The sequence below is a fragment of the Propithecus coquereli genome, unplaced genomic scaffold, assembly GCF_000956105.1.
Source record: "Propithecus coquereli isolate 6110/MARCELLA unplaced genomic scaffold, Pcoq_1.0 Scaffold3, whole genome shotgun sequence".
In the NCBI taxonomy this organism is placed as follows: domain Eukaryota; kingdom Metazoa; phylum Chordata; class Mammalia; order Primates; family Indriidae; genus Propithecus; species Propithecus coquereli.
Window position 1 is genome coordinate 15,486,376 of NW_012148618.1, and position 10,980 is coordinate 15,497,355.

At 36.1% G+C, this 10,980-nt stretch overlaps 1 protein-coding gene across 1 annotated transcript in view; it reads right to left on the bottom strand.

Annotated features, from left to right (window-relative positions):
* Positions 1-10,980, bottom strand: part of SPG11 (spastic paraplegia 11 (autosomal recessive)) — a 114,117-nt gene that overhangs the window by 63,824 nt on the left and 39,313 nt on the right. The window contains exons 9-15 of the mRNA XM_012649141.1: positions 8,565-8,720; positions 7,985-8,160; positions 6,064-6,240; positions 3,785-3,856; positions 3,376-3,503; positions 2,918-3,093; positions 1,973-2,186 (exon numbers count right to left, since the gene is read on the bottom strand). Of these exons, the coding sequence (XP_012504595.1) occupies positions 1,973-2,186; positions 2,918-3,093; positions 3,376-3,503; positions 3,785-3,856; positions 6,064-6,240; positions 7,985-8,160; positions 8,565-8,720 (1,099 nt within the window). The remainder of the gene's footprint in view (positions 1-1,972; positions 2,187-2,917; positions 3,094-3,375; positions 3,504-3,784; positions 3,857-6,063; positions 6,241-7,984; positions 8,161-8,564; positions 8,721-10,980) is intronic.

Genomic DNA, 10,980 nt, shown 5'->3' on the forward strand with positions numbered 1-10,980 from the left:
TGTACTGTAGTCGAGCTATTAGGGAGACTGGCAGGAGGATCAGTTGAACTCAAGAGTTAGAGGTTGCAGTGAGCTATGATGACACCACTGCACTCAAGCGAGGCTAGCAGAGTCAACATAGTTCTCCCAAAAAAAAAAAAAAAAAAAAAAAAGTCAGAAAAAAGGGAGGGTACCCTGTCTCTCCGTGCAGGGTGACTGCAGGTTGGCTGACAACTTCCACTAAAGGCCACAATTCCTGCCAGACAGCTCCCCTGGTCTCAGTAACTGTTCTTCCTTTGCTCCTTCAAGCCTTTTAGAAAGCATACCCTAGCATTCCCAAGGTCATGAAGATATTCTTCTATAGCATCTTCCAAAGCTTTACAGTTTCACATTTGACATTTAGGTGTTAAAATCTACCTGGAATTGATTTAATGTACGATATGAGGTAGTAGGTCCAATTCCATTTTCCCCCAAATCTAGCTATTCAGTTACCCCAGTCCCAGTGTCAAAAAGATAATTCTTTCCCCACTGTTCTGCAGTGTCACTTTTATCATATATAAAAGGATCACGTATAGGTCTCTTTCCATGCTCACCCTTCTCTTCTACTCGTCTATTTGTATGTCGCTGAACCAATACTTCCACTGTCTTAATTGCTGTAACTTTAGAATAAGATTTGATATCTGGTAGGACAACTTTTTCAGGGCTCATTTTGATCCTCTACATTTCCATATAAATGTTTACAGTCAACTTGTCATAATCCACAGAAAAAACCTGTTGGGATTTTTATTGAGATTGCACTATAACTAAAGGTCAAGATGACCTTTGGGAAGAATTGATGGCAGGCTTATCTTGTTCCAAATCTAAGGAGAATGCTCACAATGTTTTACCATCAAGTATGGTAAAACAGCTGGCTGGAAGGATTTTTTAGACGCTTCTTTTAAGTGAAGGGAGTTTGTATCTATGCTTAGTTTGCCTAACAGTTTTTATCATAAATAGATGTTAAATTTTATCAAATGCATTTCTGGATCTAACAGGGTGGTATGATTTTTTACTTTTAATCTATTAGTGTAGTATATTTCATTAATTCACTAACTTTATAATTCATAAACCATACATATATTAGCTTTTTAAACCAAATACTAAGCAAAACATCTGATAAACATAGAAGTTCTATAATATTTTACTTTTAGTAAACAAGAGCATGTAGTGCAATGGCAAGAAGAATGAATAGAAAGTCAGGAGGGTTAAAGGACTCAAGTCTGTAACTAACTGGCTTGGGCAAAGCTCTTAAGTTCTCTGATCTGACTCCATATCTTTAAATTGGGTAGAACAATACAGCTATAAGTATACCCGCAATAAGCAGAAAATACTACATATGAAATAGGTTTAAGAAACTTAAAAATTAACATACATGTTATTAACTTTCCTTAAAATATTTCAATAGCTTAGAGGACAGATTAGATTCAGCCATATGAAATTGTTGATATTCAATCATTTCTGACCCACACAAATGTCAAGTTCATATGGTTCAAGCTAACAGATTTTTAGAAATGAATTGAAGTTTAAAATTTGCACGTATTACTTCAAGAGCTTCTTCTATTTCTTAATTCCTCCTTAGTTCAAGGCCATACATAGCGCATGGTTACAGTGATAATATGGAGACAAGTGTGAGACAATTACAGGATACTAAGGTATACTCATCTCAGCTCTTGCCACTTGTTCCTTATACTCCTATTGACAAGGGCAGTACACCATAAAACGTTTTGGGAAGAATCTATATCCAGAATTTGAGAGCCTATCCACTAGCACATGTTAAATGTATATGACTTTAAAACCCCAGTATAAGATAATGCCCTTAAATTTTATAATAATATGAAACAACAGTATATCAGATTTATGGCATTTCAAAGGGAAACCCATGCCATTATTTTTTATTGCTCTTCCCTTTTATTCTTATTCTTCCCACTGGGGATTAGTTCAACAGTTACAATACCTGGCCAGCTTATCTAAAATTTCATTCCTCATGTAGCTGCTGCAGCAAGTATTCTGATTAATAACATCAACATTCAGAGGGGGCCACTTGTTCTGTTGAAGTGAAGCATAATTATCCTGGGTCTGAAATTCTCCAATCCACAAGATAATGCTTAACCAATCATGGCGAGCAGTGAGGTACCTCCAGAGGGCTTCAGGGGAATATGACTTGTATTCTACATGAAGGATAAAACATATTTTAAAACAGCAATGAGTTGTGTTTATTAACATGAGACTCAATACTGAATTAACTACTGAGTAAATACAACAATCTGGACATAAACATTGATATAATACATGAATTATTCAGGTCCTCTGTTTCTTTTACTATTTTCCTCTTTTGTGTTGTTCATTTTATAATCAATACTATAGCCTGAGGAAGGGCTAAATGTTGTTTCTCATTACTATGGTGGTTAAAATTAAACTTGGGTATTGGCTGTGCATTTCATTTATCTGTTCAACCCTTTTCTTCCCTTCTCTTTCCCTTAATATAGAGAAAGAAAAACCTTCAGTTGTAATAATAAACATGAATTTGACTCTCTGAATTACCACTGCTGACTATTCTTGGTTATTCCCCACAGTGCCAAGGTGATACAGATCCCCAATTTACATAAGAAGAAACTCAAAGACTATTTGGGAAAAACAAAGAATGTTGCTTTGAAGCTGGGATGACAACTCAGCCTTGAAATCACAATTCATTAAGCCATATGACTTTTTCCTTATCACATTAAAAATCCCTCACAAAAACCTTAAGAGGTTATAATGCAATGACTTAACATTTTTAAAAATCTGCATATTTTTCCCCCAAAAGGAATTCTAAAATAGAAATACATCAAAATATTCAAATATCAATACCTATTTTAAACCTTATTCAATATGTTCATATTTCAGGCTCTTTCACACTTGCCTTCTGGACTTATCTTGGGGAGAAGGATGCATTCTTGCATTAGTTGATCCCACCACAGAGCCCAATTTAACACAATTCTATGGTCCTGTTTGCTAAATTCATCTTTACAATCATATTTCAGGAATGAATCCAAAACAGATTTGTGCTTGAAAAAATCTTGTTCCTTTATCCAACACCTAAAAACAGTGATATAAATTTTTTTTAATTTTGGAGGAAAAGGCATCATTCCTTTTTATCTGCTCAAGAACTTCCACTTTTTTGGGGAACACATAATTGTGATTATGCAAATATTAAAATGACAGGAAATTCTTGAGTCCTTTCTGTCTGATACAAACTTTATCCTCATGGAGAATGCAGGCATGGCTTCACATAAGAAACTGGGGCCCACTAACATTTACAAACTAAACACTATTTACAATGTTCTTCCAGTATTATCAAAAGGGGACTAATGAGACTACCTGGGCAAGGCCTGGATCTGCATATTTTCTTGGAAATGTTCCAGATAAAACTTCTCAACTCGATGCACGAAGTCTATAGTTCTTTTTTCTTTTTCAGAAAAATAACTTTTTTCTTTTAAAATTTCAACCTTGAATAAAAATTAAAGCAGTGACCTCACAAAATTCAAGCACATTTGCAAAAAACATGTCATGAGATTAAATGCCATTTAAGAATTATATTTTAAATTTTTGAGTTTATATATATTCACACAGATTTTCCTTTGCCACAAATATAATCCTTTAAAAATATGAAGCGTTATCATACTTTACTTATTAAATACTATTAAAATCATTTTAAAGTTTTTCTTCCAAGGTTTTTTCTTACTTTTTCATCAAGGCTTTCTAGAAAATGTAAACTACCTATACCTACCAAAAAGTCCCGTATATTTTTATCAGTTGTATAGAAGCATATCTTGAGCAACTGGTCTTTTACATCAAAGCCCTATAATAAACACAGAAAACAAAAAAAAACTTGCACTTTATAATGGAAGCATTTTGAACATAAATATATGTAAGATACAGAAATACTTTATTATAGACATGTAACCTGTTAGAATTCCACAGCTTTTCTGCTCTTGTGAAAATTCATTTTCCTACATTTCTTATAATATTTACTGCCTATCCATAAAGTCCTTAAGCATTTTATCAGAGCAAAGGCAGCACATAGAACAATTTAAGGTAATACCAGTCTACCACAGGACCAAACTACAGCAATCTGCTATGATGATTCACTTGGTAACAAAGGTCAACATAAACAACAACCCATTACATATATAGCTCAATGCCTCTGCAGTTCCACATGGGCAAGACTGCAACCATGTAGATTAGGGCCAGATCTCAGTTAGTCTGGATGTCCTACTTCTAGGACTCCCCTTTCTCATGTGAAGTAAAACCATGGAGCAGAAAGCCCCAACAAAGGCGTAGTCTACTGGAAAGTTAAATAGAGATGTAAGAGGTCACGTGAACAATACAGAATGCCCTCCAAAGTAATGAGATCCTATGCATGCTTTGACATGTGTGAAATCTATCAGAAACACTGTCTCCTAATCAAAGTGCCAGGTCTAAAAGAGAGCAGATGATGGACACTCCACTTAAAAATCTCTTCAAGAGATATGGAAACAACCTGTGTTCCCCAATAGATAAATTGATAAAGAAAATGTGGTGTATATTTACAATGGAATATAATTCAGCCTTAAAAAAGAAGGAAATCCTGGCCAGGCATAGTGGCTCATACCTACAATCCTAGCACTTTGGGAGGCCAAGGCAGGAGGATTGCTTGAGGTCAGGGGTTCAAGACCAGCCTAAGCAAGAGCAAGACTCCGTCTCTACAAAAATAAAAAAAATTAGCCAGGTGTGGTGCTACACACTTGTCCCAGCTATTTGGGAGGCTGAGGCAGGAGAATCGCTTGAGCCCAAGAGTTTGAGGTTGCAGTGCGCTACGATGACGCCACTGCATGTTAGCCCAGGCGACAGAGTAAGACCTTGTTTCAAAAAAATTTAAAAAAAAGAGAGAATCCTGCCATTTTCAACAACATGGATGAATTCGGAGGACATTATGCTAAGTGAAATAAGCCAGATACAGAAAGACAAATACTGCATGATCTCACTTACGTGCAGAATCTAAAAAAAAAGTTGAACTCATAGTAACAGAGAGTAGAATGATACTTACCAGAGGTTGGGGGATAGGGGAAAGTAGGAAATATTGGTCAAGAGTACATACTTTTAGTTATAAGATGAATAAGTTCTGAAGAACTATGTATAGCACAGCGACTAAAGTTAGTATCATAATAATATATTGTATACTTGAAATTTTCTAAGAGAGTAGATCTCAAGTGTTCTCACCACATATACACACATGTAACTATGTGAGGTAATAGATATGTCAATTAGCTTGATTGTGGTACTCTTTTCACAAGGTATTCATGTATCAAAACATCATGTTGTATATTTTAAATGTATACAATTTTTGCCAATCATATCTCAATAAAGCTAGGGGGAAAAAAAATCTCTTCAAGAAAGTTCTCAGAGACCAGGTGCGGTGGCTCACGCCTGTAATCCCAGCCCTTTGTGAAACCAAGGCAGAGGATCACTTGAGGCCAGAAGGTCAAGACTGGCCTGAGCAATGCAGTGAGACCCTGTCTCTACAAAAAATAGAAAAATTAGCCAATTGTGGTGGCGCACACCTGTAATCTCAGCTACCCGGAAGGCTGAGGCAGGAGGATTGGCTGAGCCCAGGAGTTTGAGGTTGCAGAAAGCTATGATTGTGCCACTGCACTCTAGCCAAGAAACAGAGTGAGACCCTGTCTACAAAAAAGAAAAATTAGCTGGGGGTGGTCACGCGCACCTGTGGTCCCAGCTACTCAGGAGGCTGAGGGAGGACTATTGCTTGAGCCCAGGAGTTTGAGGTTGCAGTGAGCTAGCCTAGGCAACAGACCAAAACCCTATCTCTAAAAAAAGGGGTAAAAAAAAAAAAGTTCTCAACACCAAAACATTTTTCAGTATTGTTAATTTCACTATTTCCCTGTAAAGACTACATGAATTTCTTAGTTTGTGATACAACTATGACTACAAATTTTTATAGTACCTAGAAATTTTATAGTACCTAGAAATACATTTTAAGACTAAGATCAAACAGATTATACTACTTACCATATTCTTCAAAAGTTCAGAGGCTTCCTTTACATTTTTCTTTTTTAAATTGTCAAAGACCAAACCTAGGCCTATTCTGATCATCTCCTCAAGTCTTTGAGCAGAATGACCATTCATCCTGAAGAAAATCTGTGCCTCTGGTATTTTGTTGTTTAAAATGGCATTGGCAATAACTTCCTAAGAAAAGCAAGAAAGACATTGTCTTGTAAGTTCCTTTTTATTTCCTTATTATCAACATGGGACTTACACACTTATTGAACATTAACTAAAGGACTTTTATTGAAAATCTACTACCAGATGTGGAACTAAGCCCAGGGAATACAAAGCTGAACAAAACACAGACCCTGCTCTCTAGGAGTTCACAGTTTGGTGGAAGACACACAAATAAAGCATTGATTATAATACTATATTATAAGGGCCATGATAAAAGTTTCCCATGAGGAACACCTAAGAGGAGTGACCAAAAAAAAAAAGAAGAGAAAAGAAAAGAAAGAAAGGTTTCCTAGTAGAGGTAATGGATGAGGCAAAAAATTTAAAAATCAGTAAATGTTCCGTACATATATTGAGAAAAGAGGACAGGAGTTCCAAAGAGAGGGAATATCACGTGCAAAAACAAAAAGGAAAGAAACTATATTAAGTGTTCAGGGAACTCTCCAAATTACTCAATATAACTGGAGAAAAATCTGGAGACAGCAGCAGATGAGACCTGAAAGAAAAGCAGAGGTTCCATCACGAAGGCACTTGCATGTGAGGTGGATTTTATCCTGAAATTTACGTGGAACCACTGAAAGGCCTTAAAAGCAAGAGATGATATATATAAGCAGATATATATTTTAGGAAAAATATCCAGGCAGCAATGTGGAGAATTCACTGAAAGCAATTTAAACTCAAGATAGTGTGGCATTAGGTTACTACAATAATCCAAACGAAAAGAAGTAATGACATAAACTGAAGATTTAAACCCCAGAGAGAACAGAAAGGAAGCATTCTTAACGTGGGGCTATAAAGGGGTCTGTGAACGCCATTAAGACATGTATAAAATTGTGTGTACATACAAATGCACACATTCACATGCATGTAGCTGCAGACAGGGTCTCCAGAGAAAGCTATGATGGAGACAGGAAAAAGCAGCCAAAAAAGTAGAAGGAAAAGTAAGTACTTTCTGGTTAGAGAATGAATAAGAGGGACAAAAAAATGCAGTCACACCAGTTACTTTCCCAAACCCTCCATCCCAAAAACAGCCATCTTGAGAACCTGGCAGCATCTCAACCTTATCACTTCCACTCCTTACTGATAATGATCATCTGTGTTAAGCTATTTTTGCTTTTGTTTTTCTAATACCACTACTCTCCACGTGGGTGAAGGAATTTTTCCAGTCCATAAGTCACACAGAGGGCAGCACATTTTGGTTGTATTAACTTTTACTGAGAAAAGAAAGGCAAACAGATGGACATAGAAAATTTAACTGTACAATGTCTTATCTAGAATTTCAGATAAGACTCAAATTGAGTGTACTTCTAAATAATAATGTCATAAAATAAAAATTTCCAAAGATCTAAACACCAGCAGCAATTCAATTTATTCAGAGGTCAGGCAGAATGCATGAGTCCATACTAGGCCCTAGCCAGTGAGGGAATATTGCTAAGAGAGTGCCACTTCAGGTGGTTTTGGGGTTGGGTGTCTATTACTGGATCCAAGTGGGCAGATATGGCATTAAAAGGGAACCTGTGTTCCAAATTAGATAAATGGAGCTTGTAGACATTTGAGGTCATGTCCAGAGATCCCAAAACCTATAAAACCCAAAACCCTTGCCAAATATTCTAATCACAAGTGTGCAGAATCTAAATTTCTGTTTTTTCTATTGTTTTCTCAGATCCTTTGAATCTGGCAAATAAAAGAAGTGATAATTACTTGTATTTACCTCCAAGCTGAGTTTCTCCCATGTATCACTCTCCTTTTCTTTGGGGATATTTTCATTTACATCATATTCATCTGTAACATCTGTTAGCTTCCAAGGAAACTTCATCATGAAAGTTCGAAGTTCATTAATGTAGCTAGTCAAAATGTTCACTCCTTTTTGCAGATGTTCATCTAGTTCTGTGGAAAATACCAATGTGACCATTCACATGTGTTTGTGGGTATGTGGGTGAGTGTGTACATATGTGTGTGTGTATACATATGGAGAGAGAACATATATATCATGAACTGTCATAAAGAATTCTAGAGAACGATAAAATTCAAAATTGGTATTTTCAAATTTCAAACAGTATGTTTGAGGTTTTTCCTATTTATAAGTAGCTCTGTGTTTTAATATAACCCTTTTCTTTGCATGTTCTTCACCATGATTAATCCTGGGTCTTTCTGCCAACTTTTCTAGTATTAAAACTCATTTCTCTCACTCAGTTACATAGTGACTTTACTCAAATTTAGCAAATGGCACTCCACTGGCTATGCTCTCTCATGCAACAGCAGCACTTATACTTCTGTCCTGCTATTCTTACCTTTGGTGTGAATAAAAAGCTCCTTTATTTGTTTGTTAAGGAAAGAAAGAGTAAGATTAAGCAACTGTTCTGAAAAGTGCTTGCTTTGGGTTTCAGAATCACTCTCTCTAATTGCTGAGCAAAGCAAATCCAGTGCTGGGGTCAGCTCTTCCACATCTGAGAAAGAAACAAAGAAATTAACATGAAGACCACCAGGATATTCCCAATAAAATTAACATATCCAAAAACACCAGGATACAATATTTTTAACATAAAACAAGGACTAACATCTTATTTTCAAAAAGCTTTCAAAACTTTTACGAAGGCTTATTACCTGTAAATTTTAATGATTCTAATTACTAATATTATTTACTGGTATTGCTATTAACCACCATTTTGCTGAACACCTATGTCCTTCAAGTATTGTACTTGGTGTTTTATAAATGCTATCTCATTTATTATTTTCAACAACCCAAGGGCAGCTTATTTCTCCATCAGCCAGGAAGGATGTGCCAGGAAAGTGACAGAGCCAAAACTTCAACTTAAACCTGTCTGATTCCAAAGCCGTTCTCTTAAACATGCAGGTGAAAGCAAGAGGTGTGGGCCCCTGAATCCTCTATTTGCAACAAAAGGCCCTAATGAAGTGATTCCTATTTATCTCAGCATCAACCCCACCTTTAGGATTATATCTATGTGAATGAGAATTACGGGAAACATGGGTTTTCCCCTAGAAGAGGAGGTAAAGCTATTTCCATGCTTCTCATTCCAGACCCATCTCCACCCTTTAGAACAAAGCAGTGCAGGTCAGGGTGGAATGAGGAGAAATCACTGCCCACACCAAGCAGAAGTGAATAATGAGCACACAATCACTGATGGAACCCTGCTCAATATCATAAACCAGGTCTTTTCTATAAATTCAAGCAGATTTAGGCCCGGCGCAGTGGCTCATGCCTGTAATCCTAGCACTCTGGGAGGCCGAGGCAGGAGGATCACTCGAGGTCAGGAGTTCGAGACAAGCAGATTTAAAAAAAAAAAAAATTGGAGCATACAAAAAGCTGGCAATTCAAGAAGACCAAACCCTGTACCCCAAACAAAATTTTTTTAAAATGAAAATATCTAATTCATAGTCTCGGTGAGAACTAACACTACACCAGTAGAAAAAGAGCAGGTGGTCATTTTCTACATGTAACTAGAATACTAAGTGATAAAAATTTTTCTAGGACAATTTATCAAGTCATTTAAGAATATAAACTATGTATACTCTTAGACCTGAAAATTCCAGGTCTAGAATTTATCCCAAGTAAATAATTATACATACGTGAAATTACACACACACACAGCCCATTTATAGCACATTGCCAATAGTTAAAAACTGGAATCAATCTAAATGTCCAATAGGGGTATGGCTGGGTAAATTATGATACAGCCCATATAGGAAAGATACTATATTATCAAGTGGGGAAAAAAGGAAATTATAAAACTGTACGTACAGGGTGTCAAAAGACAAAATTACAACAAATTTAAAGATCTCAGTTGGCTTTACTACAATTATGGAATGGGACAACACTTCATTCCATATAATAGAAAAAGTGTTCCAATGAGCTAATAAAAGAGGTTGACATTATAGACAGAGAAGAACTAAAGAAAGCATACATATTTGTTGTTTCAAAGCTACTTTTGTTGTACAGTTAGGACAGGGGAACAGAACAGTAGGAAAAACTGATCATCAGGCTACTTCTTTTGCATAAGGACTACAGCAAAAGGAACTTCATCATCATGTCCATTAAAGACTGAAACTGGCCTGTTTGGAAAATTGGCTGTTAACTCTCCTGACTTCTCAGAAGGTCAGATAACAACTTAGGTTTGGTGAAGTGAAATTTTAGAATGGATGAATCCATTTTGATTTTTGGTTGGGGCCTAGTACAGGAGCTTAGTCCAAAATAATGGTCTCCTATAATTTTTAATTAACAAGGGAAAAACACATTTTATTACCCTATTCCTCTAAGAACAGGATTTGCATGGCTACCAGGCCCAAGAATAAAAGTCTGGCTTCCTATTTGTTAAAAAGGAAAGCCAAAACTCTTGAAAAGAAGTGTTGATAATATATCAAGAAAGCAGAAGAATCAGGGTAAAAATCCTTATAAGAAGTCCCAATTCACAACTCAGAAAGCCATACTGTCAATACACATCTCAGATGGTTGCAAGGACAGGCAATTTTCCAAATGAATTTTATTCTCTCTTGCATAAAATTTTCTTGAATTTTTTTTTTTTTTTTTTTTTTTATTATGGGGGTACAGATATTTATGTTACTTATGTTGCCCTTGCCCTCCCCCAAGTCCGAGTTTCCACACTGGCTGTACCATTTTACATTCCTACCAGCATATGAGTTCCAATTTCCGTACATCCTTGCCAATACTTGTTATTTTCTGTTTTTTTT